Below are 23,624 nucleotides of genomic sequence, written 5' to 3'. Positions count from 1 at the left end.
CACGTAGCTAAATATATTGTTGCTGCAGGGCGAATCTTTCATGTAATAACATTAACTCACAAACAACCAAATCAACCGTTATGGGCGATAAATAATGTAACGCAAACCGGGACTGTGTTTGAATGTGTTGCAGAAACTTTTCGCGTACGCCCAACGCCCTAACGATACCTCGACGCATAAGAAAAGCGGGACAAATCCGAAACCCGGTCCGATACGGTACGAGATCGAATCGGGCACACCGCCGCGGCAATGGTTCGATGTTGGGCCATTTTTAAGGAGTGGCAAGTGCCCGGATATGTCCAATTTTGCCACATAGAAACCGACCACGGCTGATTGGAGCGTGCGGGGCCGTTCGGTGCCTGCCATGCTCGCTTCCCATCTTACCTCACAGCCCTTTCGCTCTAAGAAGCTGCCAGTGGGGTGGGCTGAGAGGTCAAAAACAATAACCAGTCAGTCAGCCAGCTAGCCTGCTATATTATATCCTTGCCATCTGCGTCACATTATGCTACAGTACAGCGGCTAAACGGGAAGTAATATATTTTTATGTTCGCAATAAATGGCAATTCGGTCGTGCGGGGTTGGTTAACGGGCGAGCAGTCTCGGCATTACTGTATACATGTGAATGTGCTTCGGCATCAAGGAACCCCATTTGCATGTATTCGAATTCATATCCTTTGCCGGAAAAATGAAAGGCAAGAGAAATGTCTCACGAAATGCTCCAATGTATAGCGACCTGGCAGCTGTGAATGTAAGCAGGTAGGCAGAGCACAAAACCTTCCAACAGGATAAACACGCACGCTTATCCTGTGAAGGCATAACCCACCGCCAACCTAAACCGCAGGACGAAAGTCCCAGGCAGCCCAGGCTCCCGCCCGCCAGCTTGTTTGCAATAGTCATGCAACAGAATATCAATGTACTGCTGCGGAGCGGAGCGTGGAGCGAACGGAGCGGAGTGGCGGGCCGTGTGCGCTCGGCCCGAGCGAGACGGCACGAGCTGCGACTCGCGCACCATGCCGGAGCATCCGAGCGGTAGCGTTGCAATAAAAAAAGAGGGCGTGTCCGACGAAGCCGAGCTTCGGCGTCCTTGTGCGGTCCGAACAGTTTCAACCGCACACTTTCCGCGCGGCAAGGACTTACAGCTGCTGGAAAGTGGAAACAGTTTCCGGCACCGGAACCACTCCCGGTAGTGCGCGGGAGAGGCCGGTACCCGCCCGACCGTTGTCCGTTGTGTACATTATATGGGACAAAATCGGGCCTTGGCAACTTCACCAATGTGTCGCCATTGGAGCCAGCAGTTCGGACAAGACAGAGGGGGGCAACTAGTCGAGGAGATCGGCCAACAGATCCTCTCGACCGTATATTTTCACTTTATAACAGTGGAGAGCGCACACAACAAGCGCACAATGCCAAAGTGCTGCTTTCGGATAGACTTGCGAAATTGCCGTTGTGCTTGCCGTCTAGGGGCGTCCGGGCAACCAGGGCGGCACCAGCCAGCCAGGCTGTGCAGCGGCCTCTACGCGTATAATAACCATTTGTAGCTATAGCCTGCGCCTGCGGTGGTCGTTTGCTGTGCTGGAATGCTACACGGTCGCCGTGGGTCGTCGCTTGTTCGGTGCATTCCAACGCACGCTCGTACATAATCCCTGTACGCTGTACGGGCATTCGCTGACTACATTGTTTTATTCTCGGATTTTTGCACTGCTCACATTCAAGCGGACAAGCTGGTTATTGATTTCTTTTAATAATCCACTTCAATTCCATTGCAGTTGGCGATGGCTGAAGAATGCGATGCCGTAGCTGTTGTTATTGGTTCGGATATCTTTAGATTACATTCATTTAGTCGTAATTATCTAATAGTTCAAGATTTCAGTTTTGATTAATTGATAATGAGTCAAACTTGAACACCTCATTCCAGCAGCCGCGTTGTGATAAGAACTATCCACTAACGATGGGTTACCCTTTGGGCCATAGATGCTGTTTGTTTATTTGTTTGCCATCAAAAGCAGAAAGTGACACGATCCATAACAGGCCATCAGGCTGCCACTGTTCATTTATTTTTATCTCCATCACACGCCCATAATGGGTCGATTAATTTTCGGACACCTTTTGCCTTTGCTGAAACTGACCGGACAGTGGTCAAAAACAAAGACGGCTGACAGCTGGGGACCGCTGAAGGATGGTCCGGTGAACAGGATTATCTATCGAGAGGCCGTTGATGAGACTGATTACAACACCCGTATTGTCACCTTTTAGTGTGCCGGTTGGTTGTACCATACGTCACGCTTTGGGAGTTTCGGTCGACAAATAACAGATAAAATAACTTTTGGAGTTGTTCGAGTGTTCACTTTTGGATGGAGAGTTGTATCGATGAGATTCAAATAAAATAGGGAAGTCATTTGTTTGTTAGCAGGAATAATAACCACTGTGATAATATTTCACTGTCTGATAAAGTTTCATGTTGGAAACGATTACCGTAAGGACATATAGAATCCAAATTGTTTATGTTTTATGTAATCGGCTCTACAGCATCTAGGTTCGGAAATGGTCACTGGGCAATTGTAGATGATGCCAATGATGCTATCGAAGTTTACAGCGCTGTTATAGTATCGTCAGGCAAATATCAAACACAATATCTATAGAATTGATTAGTAGCGACCACTAGTGGACACTAAGATCTCTAAGCTGGCAATGAACTTCGTTTAATTGTTTGCGAAATGTGAACAGAGCTTATTTTTGCAAACATATAGATTTTGTCTGGCATTTGCATAACCATTGGAATAGTTTGGACAATCAAAAACCGAGTTATAGCTGATTTTATTTCTTTTGTTTCATTTGAAGATTAATTACTCTTCTATTTGATAGGCTGTGAGGTAGCAAACGGCTTAGATATTTTACTGGATATTATAATGTGTCTTGGCAAATACTTCGAACATGATAGCCTTGGAATAAAGTTATCGAAGCTAATATGCATGATTTTATTAGCTCGAAGTCTATTGATTGCTATAATGTTCGAGTTTTAATTGAGATTGCGTCTCTTTGATATGTCACTAGACTGAATAATGTAATAGAAATAGGAGTTGATAAGCAGTAATCGCTCATTATTTTAACAAACCTCAATCGAGAACTTCATTATGTCTTTTTGTAACAACCGAAGTCAGTTATGTGGGCTAGCTATATTTAAATATTTCTTTTCATCTACAGCTCGACAGTCAGTTGTGCAAATGACCAGTCAGTTTTGCGTCATGCCTGGATGGAAATCGAAGAACCTACTTCTGACTTATAGAAGCCATTGCATCGAAGCATATACCCGTACCTAAATTTGTCCTTTCATGCATTTTGATGTGTTCGTGTTTACTCGAATTACCGATTTAAAACACGCACTAAACCTACCCAAACATATCTCAAATATAAAACTTATCTTTAAAAAAATACTAATTTTTTTGCCTTGGGGGAGGACCTAAGTGTACGAGCTATGAATATTCCAAATTCTTCAGTGTGTGATAACTCTCGTTGGCTTAGGGAAGGTGTACATATTCTTTTATTGAAATGGATTATCATCCGTAACAGACAACTGTGTATTGGGTCGTCAAACAATGAAGCTAGACATGCCCATAAATGCCTATACATGCCGTTATAATCTTTTCTAATATTGGAAAAAGGTACCAATGAACCCAGAAAGAGTCCTCCTCTCTGTTCTGGAATTCACGAGGCATATATTATCGATTTTCGGTTTAGCATTAAATGATATCGATTTTAATCTCTCGTTCGAGTACATTTTGATGTTTTAACTCTGATCTGTCCAACTAAGTTGTATTTGGTTTTGTTTGAATTAGAGTTACCGGGTTTTCCAAGTCACTTTCAAATTTTCTTCTATTTGGCGTAATGTCCTACGTGGACATGCCGGCCTATACAGGCTTTCGAGACTTAATTCATTACCACATAGCCGGATAGTCAATCCTTGCTACGGGGGGATGGTCCATTCTAAGATTGAACCCATGACGGGCATGTTATTGAGTCGTTCGGGTTGATGACCACGGGACCGCCCTTTCAAATGTAAACATTGTTATTCACCGCGTGCAAGATGTTAATGCACATCAATCTGATAGTTCATTCCCATCACAATAATTTTTAATAACTTCAGCATGATTTTCAACACTCCTCAAGCTGGATAGAATTTGACAGTTGTATGTTATGTGTTGAAAATCATGTGTTAAAACTGAAATTTCATTTTGAAGCCAATACACCATTTTACACCTGTTGAAAAACATATTGGTTTTGGTGAATAGTTATGTGCTCATTCGACAGTGTCTTGGAAAATCCTGTATTGGTGTCATCTGCACTCTTAGTTTGTTTTAATCAATGATCCAAAACGGTCTCTTGCAAGTAATATCTATAATGTTCATTTGGTTAAGTTTCTTTATATTACTATTTCTCAAATGACGTGCCGGGTTGTCCATTTCCGTGTTTTCCGGTCTTCGTCCACTTCAATCAATTTAGCTTTTAATAGTGCGATTTTACATTTTTGGATGACAATAATTTTGGGAAAATCAATAATGAGCAGCCTATTTAAGCAATACATTAAACTCAACCGTAGAACATAGAGGAGGGTATAAATAAATCCGAAAAATCAACTTTTCGATGAGCAACAGGTATGGTAAATTGTCCCTCCGACCCAAGAAACCGCTCGCCAGTAGGAAAGTAAACCTAGACCGAACTCCTAGAGCTTGTGAGCAGCTTCCGGTGAGCTTTTGCCAACAAGTTCATTCGATGAACGCCGATCCTTGCAGGACGCACAAAAAGCTTCCGATGAACCCTCGCTTCATCTCATGAACGCTCGCAAGAAACGTCTGGAAATGGGCGACCGACTGACTTGACGTATCCGTGGACGCGTAAGCTCCGTTCACACCAAACGCACGTTTATGGCAGACAACAAAGGAACAGGAGTGAGGCACCAAACACAGGACCGAGTCAGGCTGCCATAAAACCGTCCATCCCCCCCCCCCCCCCCCCTCTCATCACGCGAGCGTACGTCAACGTACGCCGTAGATGTGGTCGGCTGGTGCGTCGGCGCACCGTAGTAGCACGCAACAACATTTGCGTGAAAATGCTGCTACCATCCTGCTAGTGTGTCGCTGCAAGGAACACTCACGTAAGGAACAAAGCGAACCTGTACGCAATGTCGGTGCCCCGAAACGCAGTGTAAACAGTGATCCCCAACGGTGCCCGCGTTTCGATGCTGGAGCAGCAGCTCTCCAGTTTTGGTAGGTGTTGGTGGTCGTTGGTAAGGCAGGCAACTCAAAATCCTTAAAAGCCTGCTTCGGGGACTTCCGTATGGGCCAGGCCCCCCCGTTCATACGGAATGGAACTCTGTGTGTATGTGTATGGTTGTGCATGTGTGTTTGTGTGTGTGTGAGTTCAAAGGGGGGAGGGTAGTGGATAGTCGCCATCAAAGATTTACAACGCTCCGCTGTCAACTCACCCTCTCTCTGTGTGTGTGTTGTTCTGTCTTCTGGGCTTTCCAGTGAGTAAATGGCAACAGCAACGTACTGGCAAATCGTGCACAATCAACGTAGAGCAACGCTGCACCGCAGCCCAAGCGTATCCGGTGTTGGCGGTCGTCGTCCTGCCCATCCTGGACGCATGCCCCGATGCGGAATGACCTAAAGCGCCCGGAAGGCTCGACCCCCTACGACAATGGTGCAGTTTCTGGAGGGTGGTGGCAGCGGTAACCAACTGGACATGAATGGCATTAACATTGCGGACCGTCTGCAAGGTAGGGGGGACCCCCGCTCCAGCCAGCTGCAGCCGAAGTAAACACTGATGTTTTCTTTTTTTTTTTCTTCTTTTTGGTTGCTTTCTTCGCAACTCAACACGTTGGGCCGTGCAGCGCACATGGAACTTACAACATTTTTTGGCTTAGCATTGGGATTTGTGGCACTCATCTTGGTGCTGTTCCTGTACGTCCACAAGATACGGTGCTTCGGGGCGGCCCCCCCATTTCTGCCGTTCGACGAGCAGCTGCGGGCGGAGAAAACGTTCCACCGCATACGGAACCGGTTCGCGTACGATGGGAACAACAGCTCCGACTCGGAGGACGACACGCTGCGCCGCCTCAAGCTGGACCCGTGCGGGGCCGGCTACGGCGGGGGCGTGGGCGGCGGCGGCGGCGGCGGCGGTGGCAGCATCTCCTGCTACCACGCGAACGAGGCCGCCGCCGGGCTGGACCAGTCGGTGGTGGCCCAGTATCACAGCTTTAACAAACTCCTGTCCGGGGGGAAGCACGGCGCCAGTCGGCACAAGTCGCGCGACCCGCTCGCGATGGCCGAGGGCGGCAAGATCGGGATGCCCCACTCGAGCAACGACTGCAGCTCGGGCAGCTCGAACGAGGGCAACCTGGACTACGGCGGGACGCGCCTGTCGCTCGATGCGCACCTGAGCAACGACCGGCTGGCGGCGGGGGCGGCCCCGGGCCGGCTGGACGGGCGGTTCACCGGGTCGGCCGAGCTGAAGCTGCGGGGCGAGCCGCCGCTGCTGCCCGAGCTGACGAAGGAGAGTGACCTGGAGCGGGACCCGGTGCCCGGGCACCGCAAGAAAACGACCAAAGGGGCAACGAACGGCAGCCGAGGGGAGGGGCTGGTGGCGGCGGCGTCGACCGCCGGCAGTGTTGGCATTTGCTTCGACAACGACGCGGGTGGCGAGCGAACCAATTTGAAGTGTAGGGCGTTTGGGGAGGACGCGCTGGCGGCAGCGCCAGCGGCCAACGCGTCCACCGTTGTCGGGTACGAGCAGGCGGCGTCGTCGCTAGCGCAACAGGACAGCCTGGACGACGTGCTCAGTCTCAACAATGATGTAAGTATCGGGGCCGGCGGGACCTTTGACCTGTCTCTAATGCTCCCCCCCCCCACCCATCACAGTGTATTTTAGTGTTTGCCAATGAGCCACTGTACGATACCAGCGATCTGAAGTCGCTGAAATCGGACGCAGGCGGGGCGGTAGCTCCCGGCCCGGCCGGCTATGATCAGCCGGCGGGGTCGGGGGCGCATCCGCCCGCCGCCGGCTCGAACGGGACGCTCGAGATCTCGCTGCTGTACGATGCGCCGATGCGCAAGATGACGGTGCACGTGCTGCAGGCGCGCGGCATTGCGTCGCGCGGCGACAAGGGCCAGCTGACGCACACGCAGGTCCGGCTGCTGATGCTGCCGGCCAAGCGGCAGAAGCACAAGACCAAGATCCGGTCCGGCGAGTGCCCGCAGTTCATGGAGAGCTTCCTGCTGCACCGCGTCAACCCGGAGGAGGTGAACTCGATGGGGCTGCGCATCCGGGTGTACGGGTGCGAGCGGATGCGCCGCGAGCGGCTGATCGGCGAGACGATCGTCAGCTTCGCCAACATCGACCTGGAGCTCGAGACGAACCTGTGGCTGCCGCTGGAATCGCGCTCGTCAAGCACGGTAAGCACGGCCCGTGTAGGAAAAGGAAGAGGAGGGCTTGATTGAAGGATGTGTTTTTTTTCTCTTCTCCTTAAATCTGAACGCAATTTCGTGCAGGATACGGCTTCCACGAGCGATCTGCTGAGCATTGCCCGGTCGGACAGTGCCGGGTCGACCACCTCCATGCAGCATGGCGGTGTGCCGGAGCTGCTGCTCGGGTTGGGCTACAATGGTATCACCGGGCGACTGACGGTGGAGGTAAGATGGCTTTTATGAGTTCGATCCTTACTAGAATCACCACCAAACGATATCTGTTCACTAGCTGACTTTATGAGCACTCACAGGCTTATGGATCTTTTAATGCTCTTGAAACATTCAGGAAGTTTTGGAAATATTTAGAATTAGCAAAATGCTTCCAAGAACTGGTCCAAATAATTTCGTGTCTTAAGAGACTCCAATAAGTAACTTGTTGGAATGACGATAGCTTTCAGGCTTCTCCATAAAGTCCCTAACTCCAAGAAAACATCTTCATCGAATGTCTCTACTCTTATAAGTGTAGATATACTTACCAAGCCTCAAACAAAAGATGTCGTTTCCATGCTGAATACTGCCGTATAGTATCTCATTCAAGAACCAACTCCAATAAGAACTGGAGGGTTTGAATAGGAGCACTATCTACCCATCAAAATTGAAGTCTTGAGATGTGCTACTGGAAGAGAGCTTTCGTATGTCAATATGTCACATATCCTTAACTGAAGGAATCAAGACTCTCAACAAGACAAACGCCAGTCGTTGTAGGAGATATTTGTTGGAAATTATTCTTCGGACATACATAAAATTACTTCAAGCCCTCTCTTAATGCTAAGAATCACTACTCGGGTCATTCGATAGGGCATACACTTCTGCCTACTACAACAGATTATGAGACTCAACTCTCGGTAGGGTTTATGGTTAGATCGTCAGCTCACTGATGGACCAACTGGGCTTTGAAGGGACCATAGAAGGACGAACATGAAACATTTAAGTATTGTGACTTGCTCAAGACGTATTGCCAGGAGAGACGTAGTTGTCCAAGTAGTTGATAGTCTTTTTGAGGTTCAGGTCCATGATGTTCGGTTCACTTCATTCTCAAAACTTTATTTCGTTGCTTCATTACTTAACGAAATCTCTCTTGCAGATCGTAAAGGGTAGCCATTTTAGGAACCACACGCTACCCAAAGTCCCGGACACGTACGTGAAGCTCTGCCTGGTCAGCAGCATGGGTCAGGAGATTGCCCGCGCCAAAACGTCCACACGGCGCGGCCAATCGAACCCACTGTTTAAGGAATCGTTTATATTTCAGGTACTGTGCGGCGTGCAGGTGTCCCTGCATCCCTACCTACACCCAGACACTAACGAAACCATTCTCCTTTCGCCCTCCTACCAGGTGGCAATGTTCCAGCTGAACGACGTGACGCTGATCGTGTCGGTGTACGCGAAGCGCAACATGAAGCGCAACGAGATGGTTGGTTGGTTTAGCATGGGCCTCAACTCAAGCGGCCCGGAGGAGATGATACACTGGAACGAGATGCGCGAGTCCAGCTCCCGGTCCGAGCTGATCACCCGCTGGCACGTTCTGGTCGACTCCTGATTTTAAATTCCCTTTTCCCTGGTTGGCCGGCGAACCGGGCCGGCCTGGCCGGTGGAGCCGTGGGGGGGGGGCTGGAGCAGAGTTAGGCGCGTTTGCCTGCCCTCGCTTGCGAGCAACAAAACCTTTTTTCGCCTAATCACGCCCGCACGTGGGTGGCACGCGCCGGCCCTCTCCTCCAGCACAACCCTCCCCCACCCCCTCAGGCACGTCCGGCACGCTGGCACCTGGATCGGAAAGGGGGGAACAATGCAATTGGTTTTTGAATTTGGCGGCACGCTTGGTGCGGAATCGAAGCGCGCCCGAAAGCACTTTCGCGGAAAGTGAACAAGTGAACAAACAAACAAACAAACAAACAAAGAAACAAAACAAAAAAATATTGGAACAAAGAAAACAAACAAAAAATATTGGAAAAGGCCTCCAGCAAGCCTATTTTATCTCAATTCTTTAATATTCAATCCAATTATTGATGTAACTTGTCAAACGATCGGTATTTTTACTTTCTCCGTCGGAAAACAAAGTTTGCATGGTATTTATTAAAGTGGTAATAAGCTATACTGCGGTGTTGTGGCGTATTGTGCTTGTCCCAAAACAGTTGAGAAACAACAGACAGTTTTGGGGAGTTTCTGTTAGAGCGGAGGTTCGCATTTTGCAAGGTAAGTATTGTTAATAAGTCTCCCTTTGATACACTACTTGTTGATTTGGTCCAGGACTGGAAAACCGCAATTTCTAGGTTCTATAAGGTGTGCGTGGCTCCCAAATCCATCGCAGTTAAGGAACTAATCCCAAATAATTCTATATTTAACAGTTCTGCAATCTATACAGATCTTGGAAGTAATGCTGAACCTATTTCACACATCCTTATCGTTCCTGCAACTGATCCTAAACTCATACCGTTATTTAAGCTAATCTCGAAACGGTTACCGGTGTTCAAACTGATTCTGATAACGGTCTTGGAATTGTGTCCTAACGCATATCGGTCCTCAAAAAGACTCTAAAACTGACTGATCTTGGAACTGATGCTAAACCAAGTTCATTCCTGGAATTCATTTCAAATCCATACCAGTACTAAAAATTGCTCTCAAATCCATAAGATTTCTGGAATTCACATCGAGCCTAAATGGATCCTAAAGTTGATCCATCCCTAGCCTCTTTTGTCCCAGAAACTAATCCCGAATCTATGCCAATCCTGGAACACAGGTTAGCATTGGATCTGGAATTGATCTCGCATCCATTTTGAATCAATAACTAATACTAAAGCAATAACGACCCTAGAATTGACACCGAGCCCAAATCGATCCTAGAGTTGATCCATCCCGAGTCTCTTTTGTCCCAGAAACTTATCCCAAATCTATACCAGTCCTGGAACACAGCTTAGTATTGGACATGGAACTAATCCCGCATCCATTGTGAATCAATAACTAATACTAAAACAATAACGATCCTAGAATTGACACCGAGCCCGAATCGATCTTAGAGTTGATTCATGCCGAGTCTCTTTTGTCCTAGGAATTAATCCTGAATCTACACCAATCTTGGAACACAGGTTAGTATTGGACCTCGAACTGATCCCGCATCCATTTTGAGCCAGTAACTAATCCCAAATAACGATCCCAGAACTGGTACCAAACCAAAATCGATACTAGAGTTGACCCTGAACTTATACCGGTACATCTGATCCTGAACTCCGGTCCTGGAACTTCTCCAATGTTCTATACCTGTCCTAAAACTTTACCTGGTAATGCATGATTCATCTAATGGTTCACCTATTCCTAAAGCTATTCCGGACCAGGAACCAATGCAGTACCCTTTACGATACACGAACGGATTCCGCTACCATACTGGTCAATGAATCCCGCTCTACGTAGATTTTTGAAACAATTCGAGGCGTTTGGTTTTGCGGAAAATAAAAAAGTAATTTAAAAAAAAACCGTTAGTACGTATTTATTGCGAGTTACTGGCGACGCATACAAGCGCGCCCACTTTTACATCAGTACAGTGTATTGCATGCATGTATTCCTCCCTCCCCGACGCAGTGGTCCCGCCCGACCACACACTCCCCCTTTTCTGCATTTTCTATCACATGAATGTTGGCTACGTGGCAACATCCCACAATTTGACACAATAGTTATTGTCATCCTTGCCGCAGCTCACAATCCGCTGCTCGTCAATGCACTCGATACGATACACGCAGGCTGACGAGGGAGAAATAAGAGAACGTAAGTCAAACGCTTGCGTGTAGGCATGCGATCGCAACACGCGCAACGTACCTGTGTGCAGGGTCAGCTCGGACTCCACCACCCCCAGCAGCATGTTCCAGACGTGCAGCGTGCCGGTCCGGTCGCCCAGCAGCAGATACTTGCCGTCCGCCGTCCAGCAGAGGCAGCGCACCGTTTCCGCCAGCTCCTTCCGGCAGATCGTCATGCTGCTGTCCGCGTCCGTCACGTACAGCAGCCGGTCCTCGCCGACGGACGCGATCAGCGTGCCCTTGGCGCTGAACCGCACCTCGCAGACGGCGCCCCGGTGCGTCTGCAGCAGCTGCTGGTTGTCGCGCGTGTACGACGTCGGCCGGTGGACGGTGCGCCCGTCCAGCTCGTACAGCAGCAGCTCGCCGCTCTGCAGCCCCACTGCCACCCGGATGGTGCGCTCGCCCGCGAACGTGTCGAGCGAGACGACCTTCTCCTCCAGCACGTGGTAGCCGACGACCGAGTCGTTGTGGTAGTTGTTCCAGATTCTGCAAAGCACGCAGGAGGCGCAGATTAGAGGTATTTGCGGCAAGGATGTAAAGGCTAAATAAACGCACAACGCACAGAAGAACTCACAGGTGAAGCGGAAGAAGCAGCAAACAGAAGGTAACAACGAAAAAGAAAAAAAACAAAACAAAACGAAAAAACGCGTCACACTTACTTCAAACTGCAGTCCCAGCTCCCGGACACTAGCAGGCCGTAGGACGGTACGTAGGAAATGCACGAGACGGCATCATCGTGCGCCCGTATGGTGCTCGAAATCTTGCCAAAGTCAAAATTATAGATAAAACTACGGAAAGGAAAGAAACCCGGAAAGCGAAACAACCGAACAGAGACACATTAAGATGCGAGCAGGCGACAGCTACAGCTCGGCACCGCGTATGATGCCGCGCAAACCCTTTGCCCACTCTTCCTCCCAGCGCTTACATGGTGTTGTCCCAGCCGCCCAGTATGATGGAGCGGTCCGGCGCGAGCTGGACGGAGCTGATGGGCAGATCGCTCAGCTGCACGCTGCGTATCTTGCGCCGCTCGCCGAGGCTGTAGCACGTCATCGTGCCGTCCTTGCTGGTGGTGAAGATGTGCCCGACCGCCCGATCGATCGCGACCGCCGTGATCGCGTCCTTGTGCGTGCAGTACTCGCCGAGCGCCCGCAGCACCATCCGCCCGCCGGCCGGCCCGACCGCTCCCGGCACGGCCAGCAGCTTCGATACGTGCGCGGTGCGGAAGAGCTGGCGCGGGATCTGGCCAAACTCCGATATCTGCACCTCGATCGCGTGCCGGGCGGCCAGATCGTTGATCTGCCCGAGATCGACCGACCCTTCGTAGCAGAGATGGTAGAAGACGTTGTCCGCGTCGAGGGCGGGCTGGCCCTGCTGCCGGTAGCCGAAGATCAGATCGATCCAGTGGTGCAGCCGGGCCGAGACGTAGTCCGACTCGAGCGCCTGGCGCAGCAGCCGCACGAACCGGGCGGGCGAGTTTTGCGCCCACGGCGGTAGCGCAACGTGCCCGACCGGCGTGCCGTCGAACCGCGTGCCAAAGTCAATCTTCAGCCCGTTCTGCAGGAAGTCGCCGCCCTGCTCGGGATCGTAGAACTCCGGTATCAGCTCCTTGAAGTCGGACATGTTGTGCAGACAGTTGTGGTACGCGTCCGCCACGCTGTTGAACATCCGGTCCGGGTGGTCGAACTTGCCGTTCTGCAGGCACAGCATCAGCTCCGGGTGCTTGCGGACGAGATAGTACAGCACGAAGCCGGGCGTGGAGTAGTGCGAGCCGTACAGGAACTTCGGCTCGCCCATCTCCTCGTACCGGCTGCGCAGCCGGGCGAGCCGTTCCGGGTTGAGGGCGCCGACCGGTTTGGCCAGGTCGCGGTACACGCCCGGCTCGGCCAGGTTCAGCTCCGGCGAGGTGTAGTCGGTGACGATCCACGGGAAGACCGGGTACTGCGTCAGATCCTGGAACGACCGGTCGGCCAGCCCGTTCAGGTAGAGCAGGTAGTCGTAGTTGGACACGAGCCCGTTCTGCCACTTGAGCGTCATGCTTTCGGGGCTCTGCTCGGCGGCCGCATAGTCCGGCTGCTCGCCGATGCAGCGCCAGCAGTCGTCCCGGTCCGGCTGGTTGCGAAACACGAGGTAAAGGCACTGGTCGGTACCGCCCGCCGCCGCCACCGCCGACGGCTGCTGCTGCTGCTGCTCGTCCTGCCACCGGATCCGCAGCCCGATCTGCCGCAACAGATACCGATGCTTCGACAGTCCGGTAATGTGCCGGATGGCCACCTTCAGCACGGGCTTCTGCAAAGGCAAAGCAAACAGAAGAGTGAATGTGAATGGTTTCGGGAAACGCGAATCTTTGAAAAATTGAGACATTTTCATTTTGGCAAGGAATGTTAAAGTAAAGGTCCTTTAAGTCGTGTTCGATATTTCATTGGGGGAGTGTGATGTGTCCGTCCGCAATTTGTTACAAAATAGCAGCCAATGAACCGTTGAGAACGGCTAATTCCTCGTAGTTGGAGGGAACGACAGCAAGTCCAACATTTAACACTCTTGAAGCTATAAACGCGTTGCGCTACGTAAAATTAATGCGAATCGAAGTGACACTAACAAATTTGTTTTGAATAAAGCTTCATGTCATGATTCACAAATCTTCAAAGATTCATGAATTTTCAAAGACTCATGGATCTCTAAATATTCTCGAATGATTCTTGAATCTATAAGATTCATAAATCCATTTAAGTACATACATCTCCAGGAATTTAAGAATCTTTACAGATGTATGATTTTCAAAATATTGATTTTGCCCAATCCCACCTAAAACATACTCGTCGTGGGTTCAAGCCTTGCATGGACCGGTAGCAAAACAAACTATCTGGCTGCATGGTACTGCCAAGATGTCTCGAAAGCCTGTATAGGCTGGCATGACCTTGTAGGTTGCTACACCAATAAGAAGAATAATGAAAAGCTCAAGCTCTATGAATCACTCGAGATTTACGAATACTTTCAAATTCATGAATCCTCAGAGATTCATGAATCTTTCAAGATATATTAATCCAGTCAATCCATTGGAGATCCATGAATCTTTGGAATTTCATGAATCTTTGGAGTTTTATGAACCTTAAATATTCGCAAATCTTTGATATTAATGAATCTTTGAGAATCATGAATCATTGCAACCGAGATTCAGATTCATTGAAGCATTTCAAAGTTTCATTTAGATTCATGATTCTGAATCAGATTAACTTAATACTACTCCAAACGGACGCCATATACACCGATGTTAAAGCGGCATTTGACAGCATTGATCACAACATACTCTTTGCAAAAATTAAAAAAAAAAACTGGAAACTGAAGGAATGTTCCTAAACTGGCTAAAGTCTTACCATCCGGTGTGCCTTAGGGAAGTAATATGGACCCACTGTTGTTCACACTATTTATTGACGATCGGGCCTACCTATTACCTGCAGACAAATTCCTGCAGACAAATTATGTTTGCAGATGATGTGAAATTATATATGACAGTACGCAATGCATCAGACTGCCACGAACTGCAGCAACATCCAAACAACTTCTACCAATGGTGCAACCGAAATCGCCTAAAATTATGTATTGAAAAACGCCAGATGATAACATTCAGCAGATCTCCTATTCACTGCAGCTACGATATACATGGATCTAGTATTGAGCGTACTGATCATGTAAAGGATCTCGATGTTGTGCTAGACACCAAATAGCAATTTAACCGAGACACGGAAGAATTCATCAGTCGCTGCAACCAACTTTTCGGGTTCGTACTCCAAATGGCTAAAGAGCTCAAGGCCCTATGTGCCGTATCGAATACGCCAGTGTGGTTTGGAAGCCATCGTCCCAACACCTGTCAGATTGGATTAGAGCCTGTCAATCCAGCACTTCGCTCTCTCGATACGCGGTTAACCTACTCCCATGGGAGCCGATACCCGCCGTACGAAACTCGCCTTTCGCTTCTTGGGCTACAACCGTTAAAGGACAGACTTCGTATTGCCCATCAACTATTCGACGCAAGGATTCTGAAGGGGATAATATCGACTCTGCTTCAACAACTAGACCTGTATGCCCCGACGGTTCCCCTATGCCCACGCCCATTGCTTGCCATCGGTCACCGTCGAACTAACTACGGATCAGGTGAGCCGCTTACTTCCATGTGCAGGTCATACAAAGAGGTTCACTCGAAGAGCTTCGATTTCAACATCTCAATACAAGCCTGTACTAAGATAATTCACCGGGACTATATTATCCAGTGAATTAATAAACAATAATAATACTAATCCGCTTTTCGTCAACTCTGAGCGAGGACTGATTTATCCCGCTGTGTCGTACCAGTAAGTCCCGAAAGTCTGTATAGGCCGGCATGTATAGGACGTTACGCCAAGTTCGTATGCACGATCGTTTCAAATACTGTTCAAAATATCTTCAAAGGATAAAACTGCCTGCAACCCTTTTCTTGTGAAATACATTTTCGTGCTTTTGATACCAAAGCTTGAATTCTACAAATAGTTTTCTTACGCGTTTTACGCCCATCATTACTTATTAAAGGACCGCTTATAGGCTCTTCTCCAGAGTGATGGAGCACCCCGCACAGCCGGATATTCTCGCTTTGCTACGGAACGACGGTCTCTAGGGGGGGGAATTGGTCCCGGCCCGTCCTACAGGAACCAGCTCAGCTATTGAATAGATCATTGAGCCGATCCTGGGTTGCAGTTTAGTTATCAACCAGGGGGGAAAAACCTGCTGAAGCAGTATCGCTCCTTTCCAGCAGTGAGCGGAATGAATACCCTCCTTTTTGTTCGGAGCTGTTCCCATCACTAATTCACATTCTTTCCGAAATCGAAATGCTCTTTTTAACCGCGAATCGGGCACACCGCAAAGGTGTTTAGACCGGTACGAAGAGAACGCCCAAAAGGCTGTAGGGTCCAATGGATCCGTCCCTGGTGAAACGCATTCACTTTGCATCGGGCTCGGAGTCACACCGCGTTTGTTGTTGCTTGTTTGCAATCTTACGCTCAAACATAATGCAATCAGAATGTGTTTCCCCCCGCCTCCCGCTTACCGTGCTAATGTTGTTGTAGTACTGGAAATAGATGAACGCGTTGGTGACGAGCAGCCGGCCCGGGTTCACGACCAGCGGATTGATTTCCTCCACCTGAAAGTCCGCCACCGTCCGCTCGTACAGGTTGTTCAGCCAGAGTGGATTGAACTTGACGCGACTGTGCCGCGAGTACACGATCGTTGCTATCTGCGAATGGCGCGAAAGACAAACGTTGAGAAAACCATCGAATTAAGCGGGAACCCCCTACAACCCCACTCACCATACTGTTCTGCTCGTAGGACGGCAGCGTGGAGGCACGGTACAGCTGGCATATTTGCTGCAAACACTCGTCCAGCTTGGCGTAGTGAAAGTGAAACAGAAAGGTGCACTCCTGCTGCACGAACCGGTACGGCTGTATCTGGCCCCGGTCGAGCATTTCGATGTACTGGCGGCACCGGATGGCAAGCCGCTGGCCGTCGCCGCTGGCCGGCTCGCTACCGTCCTGGTACTGCCGGTCGATCGTGGTGCAGTCCTTGTACATGATCTTGATGAGCGGCTGGCCGGCGCTGGCCCCCTTCGCCTCGAACACCAGCGACCGGGAGCACATCTTGAGCCGGCCGGCCGTCTGCAGGTCCGGCTCGGTGCATCGGCCATCCGCCGTCCCGCCCAGCCGTACGACGTCGACCGAGAAGTCTTCGAAGTAGATTTCGTTCGGCTCGAGCAGCAGCAGCGAGAACCTGGAACACGCAGATGGAGCAGTGCGCTGTAGTGCGGTCGAGTGCGGGATGTTAAGCTGTCGCGGTGTTACCTTTGCTTTTCCATTGCTCCGTGGCCGCGGCTCCGGGCGATCCAGTGAATCAGCAGGCAGCGGGAGGAGAGCCGACAAAGGTTATCTTGCCAACCGCAGATCCGGTATCGCACTGCTGCCGAAGCGCAGCCGAAACAACAATAACAATCAGCTGTCAGCCGGGACGCCGCTACGTTTGGCGTTTGATGTTTGTTTACATTTGTGTGCGGGGTAAAGGGGCTCGTAGCAAGTTTTGTAGCTCAGTGGTCGTCAACCTGTGCTCCGTGAAAGAAATGTTTTTTTTTTTTTCACACAAAAGCTTATTACAATACATTTTGTACAAACATCATTTCTATAATCAAGGTAAAATTTACAACAGAATTAAACGATAAACAAAGACTACAAAATATGTGCCCTTGATGCATGTGGGCCGCAGAAAATAAATATGCAAAGAGGTCGTACAACGGTTGGCGAGCACTGTTGCTGCAGAAACAAAGAATGAAATTCGCCGTACATTCATTGAAAATTATAGGGAAAAAGGACAACACGAAGTTAATTCGTAAGCGTATCGTAGCTGCAAAGTAAACATGTTTTTTTACAATATTTTTTAATACATTTACACGTGTTGACATGGCATCATGTAATGTCAGAATGCGACTGGACACATCGTACGAAGCTAGAAGAAGGAGGGGAAAAAAACACAGCAAACACATTAAACCGTACACAGCTGTGTTTTGTTGCAGAGTAACAAGCATTGCGTTGATGCAATCGTAGGAAAAAAAAGAACATTCTTAAGACACACACATTACTAGAAGCACCATGAGTGACAAGAATAAGGTAAGGATGCGTTTTTTAGGAGGTTTATATCACTAACCGGATTACATTCGCTTGCCAGGATGATGCCACACTTCCTCTGAACCTGAAGAAGATCGTTCACACGGAGAATGGCGTACAGCGAAGTGTCGCTGCACTGGTAAGTAATGTCCGTGTGCCGGTTCGATTCTTCAGCGACGAGTCGAACGCTAATGGAATCGGCAATTTGGATTAAAAAAATGTTAGCCTTCAAGATTGGTCCATTGCATTGCATCTTCATGAAGGTGGAACGATTGAACACCAAAATCCTCTTGGATCTTGGTATCAATCGCGAATTCCTACTGAATCTGAATAGTGGTCGTGGAATTGATTCTGAACCCAGAGTGGCCCTAAATTCCATATTGGTCCTAGAACCCATATTGGTTCAAAAACGGAACATAAACCCCTACCGTTCGTACAAGTAATCCAGAACCGATATTGGTCTTGGAATCCATAACCTATGACGACTTCATAACGGTTCTGGAACATGAATCCATATAAGGCCATGAAACTAAACTAAAGCTCGTATCTTGAAGTGTTGGTAAACTACCATCGTAGAAGATTGAGTTAGCCCTATTCCAGGCAACTTTGAACAACAATCGGCCACAGCATCGACTCCGTTCGCTTAAATCCGTTTGCCGCAACACCCAATCTCCACTGATTTCAACTCATAAGTGAGTGACGTCACTCACTTTTCTATGAGGAATCTGTTCGTTCCCGTTTGTATGGGATGAAATCTGTGACGTTTTGCGGAGCGGAGTTATGTACTGTATCAAGGACTGTGTAGGAACGAGGTCAAGTAATTTATTTACTTCTTGATAAAGTATCTGGCCTCCGTGGTCTCCACTCATCTCTTAAATACTATGGGACCTATAACTAAGCGTTTCTATGATCTAGTGCGATATGTTCTTTTAAGCGTCACAAACATTTGGTAACATCAAAGGACAAGTCAATTACACTCGAGTAGTCATTAAAAGTTTTGAACAAAAATAGTAAAGGATACCTAGCGCAATACAAGCGAAAACGATGGTCAATGCATAAAAATTGTCTGTACATATTGACAAGAGACAACAATTGAGGTGCATATGTGTGACCAGTGACATTTAACAACAAACATTCACTGAGCAACTAGTATTCGGTTCTCTAATGTTTCCAAACCTAAAAGCTGACAGTGAGTTTTATACGATGGAGTGCTAGTGTTTCTCCAAGGAAGTCGTTTTATTGCAATAAATGTGAACCTTTTTTTGATTTTTTTTTCTAGCCTGTCAACTCCAGTTATTTGTGCAGGGAACCAAACTACTAACGCATACTCAATTATTTCACGTAAAAAACAAAAATACAGTGGATCGTGTAAGATTCTGCTTGTCTTTAGATTCCTTTCCTAGCATTCTGTTAGCCTTGGTCATCACCGAGTCAACATGTTTGTCCAAACAAAGTTTATTGTTAAGTAAGACGCTTAAAGCCTTTACTCAGATCGTGATAGAGGTTTGCCAGAAATACAACATGCAAACGGAGCACTAGAACGAGTGAATGAAATAATACTACATTTTTAAATCGTCAGGATTAAGGTGCAAAGGACACTCAGTCATTGCCTTCGCAACGTCGTTAATAATTGAATTAAATAATAATGGGCCCAAAATACTGTCCCGAGGGACGCCTGAGGGTTGACTAAATTCTTCGGAACAACTGTCTCCTATTTTAACTCGTACGGGGCGACGCACTTAAGTAGGAATCAAGCCACCTGATTAATCCGGAGTGAAAACCAAGCATTGAAAGTTTAGCGATTAGCGTTTGAATATTAACACAATCAAATGCAGAGTTAAAATCAGTATAGATTGTATCAACTTGCATCCTTTTATCTTGCTTCTTAAAACAGCACTAAGTTTGTTGCCGTAGAACGACCGTATACCAGTATACCCATGGTGTAGTGGTGTTAAATGGGGAAAAGTGTCTAGCAATAGGTGCTAATGAATCAATAACTCAAACAATTTGCTGGCTGCACAGAGCATAGAAATCGATCCATAGTTACAAATTGAGGATCTGTCTCCTCTGTAATATACCAATATACATACATACATATACATAATATACAGGTAATACTCGGGATTTTTTTCCAAAGAGCTAGGACACACTCAGATTGAAGCGAATTGTTGAATATGATAGTGAGTGGTGATGCCAAAGCTTTAATGCAAGAAGTAACTACTATCCCCGGGATGTTATCAGGACCGCTAGCTAAGGAAAAGTAGCCAAAAGTTTGTTGTAACAGTTTGACATCTTGAAGCCCTTTTCGATTATGATTTTAATGATGAATCGGGCAGTCAATCGCAAGAAAATTGTTTATTACTTCTTAAATTTTACAGGAAAAATATGTATGCCGCCAGTAAATATATATGTTTGAGGGTTTGATGCATTTTCAATGGGTTTCTGCTGTCAAATGACATCCAAGATGGCCCAAATAATTTTGGCTGATATTTGACCTCGTTCCTACACAGTCCTTGGTGCTGTATGCTCACTTTGAAGTGAGCGCTGGACGGACTTCGACTAACAGAGTTCATGCTGTGACCGTATAACTTGAAAATGTTTACGAGTGGAACCGGTCTATGCACAGCTGTAGGAACAGCTGCATCAGTTGATTTAATTTTGATCAGAACATTGCATTGCTATTGCATTACTCATTCAAAAGTTGTAAGTCTTCAATGTTGCTAGTTACGCAGCAAACCTGGTTTTCAAAAATATGATTTTTTTTCCTGGTTGCCAGTGACAAGATTATACTTTACAACGATTCACCAATATCAGATGCAATATGCCGTAAGAACTCAGAAATGTTTGAAAATGTCAATCACTAATTTTTTGAGAGCCTTGAGAGCTAGTCCTGTCAGTCCTAACCAATTCTAGTATTGCTCAAACCATCGTTAATCTCTTCCATCGTCCTGCTCATTTGTTTTTGTTTCTTTTCTAGCACACAACCTGGAAAGATGGGCGATGCTTCACCAAGTACACCGCTTTTCTCGTCAATGGAGAGGAACCCGTCGGCGATGCCCTCCTGGAGCAGTGGGCAAACGAAACGGAGTGGTTTATTAAGGACATGAAGCATCTACTAAATCTCGAGTATCACAAGTAAGTGTGCCCGATGGTGCCAAATTTCGGCCATTCTCCCCATTCCGCTTGATTGATACGAATTTCCCTTCAGATTCTGGTCCACGATCGTGCACAACGCGACGGCGCTGGAGAGTGTCGTGTCGTTCATGCAGAATGCGCTCCCGTTCTATCTCGTGCCGGTGCTGAAGGCGCTAGACAACGAACGCGTCCTGCCGCTCTACACGGCAGCCCATGCGCACGTGTTCCGGGTGATCTGCCGGCTGACCACGGTGCGCGAGAGCGCCACGTGCTGGATGGAGCCCGAGTTTTACGGCAAGCTGGTGTACAAGCACTTCATCGTCACCGTGCCGTTCCTGTTCGATCTGATCTCGGTCTACAGCCGGGACAACGATGCGCAGATTGCGCGCATACTGGACACGGTGCTGCAGCTGCAGCCAAAGTACATCCAGGATCTGAAGCACGGATTAAGCTACCTGCTGAACGTGAGTGTGTCTTTCGCCGGCGGGTTTTGTTAAACTGTAACTAATATTGACTGCTTGTTCTGTCGGCGCTGGCAGGCGTTCAACATCATCCAGACGCGCTGCGAGTCGGAGCTGGCCGATGCGACCGTGTCCGAGGCGACGCTGAACGATCTCACGCTGTACGCGCAGGACTGCAGCAGCGTGCTGGTGCAGCTGGTGACCGTTTCGCCCACGCTGCGCACGATCTGCGCCGAGCTGGGCGTGGAGTTCGCGCTCAGCAACTTCTACGACAACGTGCTGATCGTGCTGTACCGAAACATCCAGGAGGTGAACCGGCAGTCCCGCTACCTGGCCGCGCTGAACGATATGCGGGTGGAGCTGCTGGAAACGTTCCGGTCGGTGCTGAGCGTGCAGCTGGAGAAGATCATGGACGGGTCGGGCGACAGCCTGCTGGCGGCGGACCGTTTCATCGGCATACTGACGGAGTGCCTGGCGAACAGTGTGTTCGTGGGCGACTACAAGAGCCTGTACGACATCGAGGACGACCTGGCGATTGTGCAGGTGGGCTACCAGTCGGTCGACCAGGTGAAGTACGACTTCATCCAGAAGGCGTACGCGAGGGAGCGCCCGAAGCAGCCAGCTGCTCCGGTGGCATCAGCGGAGCAGCAAGGGCGGGACGAATCGCCCGCAAACGACGGTGCCAGCCTGTCCGAGGAGGAGCAGCGGGTCGAGCAAAACGTGCGCTACATCATGGAGCTGCTGCCGGACCTGGCAGTGGAGCAGGTGCGCAAGGTCGTGCGCGCGTACGACGACGTGGAGCAGGCGGTCAGCGTGCTGCTCGAGCAGGACCATGCGGCGAGCGGACCGAGCGGTGGCCCGTCCTCCGGCGGCGACCAGCCGCATATACCGGCCGATCCGCTCGACGAGTTTTACCTGCGCACCGGCATCGACCGGCTGAACATCTACGATGGCGACGAGTTCGACGTGATGGTGAACGACAAGGTGAAGGGCATCATCAAGAAGGGCAAGGGCATGCCGGGGCAGCCGCGCACGCTGACCGAGCTGCTGGACGACAAGAGCCACATCCAGCAGATGCGCCACTTCTACCGGCAGTACGATCTGATCGCGGAGCAGGAACCGGACGACGACGACGAGTACGACGATTCGTTCGAGGCGATGGCGGAGAGCGAATCGCGCCACGTGAAGGTGGCCAAGGGCGCCCGGAACGCGCTCGCCGACACCGTGGACGCGGAGAGCAGCGAGGAGGAGCAGGAAAGCGAGGAGGAGCAGTCGGAGCAGGGCGCGAACCGGAATGGGGCGATGGCGTTCTGCGAAAATCCGGAGCTGGCGCGGAAGCGGTACGAGGAGCGGTTGAACAGCAAGTACCTGCGAAGGCACGGGAGTGCGGCGGCCGGGCCCAGCCCCAAGGAGGCGGACGTGCGGGGCAAACCGAAGGGCCAGGGGCAGGACGCGAAGGTGCTGCTCAACCGAAGGCACAAGAACGAGCACAAGGCGACGAGCGGCAACCACAATCGCAAGCAGGGCGCGAGCTACAAGCGCAACCGCGGTATGCTGCCGTCGTAGTGGGTGAGCGGGGTAGATGTGAAGGCCGAAGTGATGGCATTGCTGTATGTTGGTGTGTGATTTTCGGGCAGTATAATTCGTTCAATTGTATCATAAAACCATTTTAATTTTTACCCAATTTCGTTTGATTTTTTTTTTTTGAAGGTTTTCATTATTATTATTTACGAAATATTTTTGTATCCTCAACTATACAGGGTTTCCCACGATTTATTGGTTGGCCGTTTCCCAGAATTTTTTGGTCCAAATGTATCAATATCCAATCGGAAAACACCAATAAATTATGGGAATGAACTAAAACTCTATGGTATACAATGAAAAAGTCGTGGGAACTGACCAATAAATTGTGGGAAACCCTGAAACAGACGTTGAAACTTTAACGAAGTCGGAATAGAAACGGAAAATATCCTAACTTTAGGTACATCTTGATTGGATGAGTTCATCAGCTGAATCCAGCATGATACGGTGAGGTAAGGATGAGGTTCCAAT

The 23,624-nt window shown here is 49.0% G+C and overlaps 3 protein-coding genes across 4 annotated transcripts; 2 read left to right on the top strand and 1 right to left on the bottom strand.

Annotated features, from left to right (window-relative positions):
• The first annotated feature begins 5,033 nt into the window (after positions 1-5,033).
• Positions 5,034-9,609, top strand: LOC121595860. The gene is made up of 7 exons (XM_041920177.1): positions 5,034-5,261; positions 5,523-5,773; positions 5,888-6,849; positions 6,915-7,448; positions 7,545-7,685; positions 8,605-8,769; positions 8,854-9,609. Exons 2-7 carry the CDS (start codon positions 5,695-5,697, stop codon positions 9,055-9,057), a joined length of 2,085 nt encoding a protein of 694 aa, XP_041776111.1. The 5' UTR covers positions 5,034-5,261; positions 5,523-5,694; the 3' UTR covers positions 9,058-9,609.
• A 1,369-nt stretch (positions 9,610-10,978) lies between these two features.
• LOC121596055 (protein FAN-like) lies at positions 10,979-17,313 on the bottom strand. Of its 2 annotated transcripts, XM_041920659.1 has the most exons (7): positions 17,164-17,313; positions 16,636-17,092; positions 16,377-16,562; positions 12,228-13,588; positions 11,962-12,090; positions 11,325-11,788; positions 10,979-11,249 (listed from the first exon to the last, which is right to left on the bottom strand). In XM_041920659.1, exons 1-7 carry the CDS (start codon positions 17,175-17,177, stop codon positions 11,149-11,151), a joined length of 2,712 nt encoding a protein of 903 aa, XP_041776593.1. In that variant the 5' UTR covers positions 17,178-17,313; the 3' UTR covers positions 10,979-11,148. The 2 variants fall into 2 exon arrangements, with proteins under 2 accessions (XP_041776593.1, XP_041776602.1); XM_041920668.1 differs by lacking the exon at positions 11,962-12,090.
• Positions 17,314-17,782: 469 nt separating this feature from the next.
• On the top strand, positions 17,783-23,256 carry LOC121596741 (activating signal cointegrator 1 complex subunit 2). Its single transcript, XM_041921944.1, has 5 exons — positions 17,783-17,979; positions 18,038-18,115; positions 20,954-21,111; positions 21,185-21,575; positions 21,651-23,256. Exons 1-5 carry the CDS (start codon positions 17,962-17,964, stop codon positions 23,136-23,138), a joined length of 2,133 nt encoding a protein of 710 aa, XP_041777878.1. The 5' UTR covers positions 17,783-17,961; the 3' UTR covers positions 23,139-23,256.
• The last annotated feature ends 368 nt before the right edge of the window (positions 23,257-23,624 follow it).

This window comes from Anopheles merus, chromosome X, assembly GCF_017562075.2.
Source record: "Anopheles merus strain MAF chromosome X, AmerM5.1, whole genome shotgun sequence".
NCBI classification, from domain to species: Eukaryota; Metazoa; Arthropoda; class Insecta; order Diptera; family Culicidae; genus Anopheles; species Anopheles merus.
This window is presented reverse-complemented; position numbering and strand designations above follow the sequence as displayed.

Coding starts and splice junctions, on each gene's coding strand:
- LOC121595860 (XM_041920177.1), top strand. CDS start 5,695: ATGGTGCAGTTTCTGGAGGGTGGTGGCAGCGGTAACCAACTGGACATG. Junction 5,774..5,887: donor CATTGCGGACCGTCTGCAAG/GTAGGGGGGACC, acceptor TGGGCCGTGCAG/CGCACATGGAACTTACAACA. Junction 7,449..7,544: donor AATCGCGCTCGTCAAGCACG/GTAAGCACGGCC, acceptor AATTTCGTGCAG/GATACGGCTTCCACGAGCGA.
- LOC121596741 (XM_041921944.1), top strand. Junction 18,116..20,953: donor AGCGAAGTGTCGCTGCACTG/GTAAGTAATGTC, acceptor TTTCTTTTCTAG/CACACAACCTGGAAAGATGG. Junction 21,576..21,650: donor GATTAAGCTACCTGCTGAAC/GTGAGTGTGTCT, acceptor CGGCGCTGGCAG/GCGTTCAACATCATCCAGAC.
- LOC121596055 (XM_041920659.1), bottom strand. Junction 16,563..16,635: donor CCTACGAGCAGAACAGTATG/GTGAGTGGGGTT, acceptor CGCCATTCGCAG/ATAGCAACGATCGTGTACTC. Junction 11,789..11,961: donor AGCTGGGACTGCAGTTTGAA/GTAAGTGTGACG, acceptor CGTGCTTTGCAG/AATCTGGAACAACTACCACA.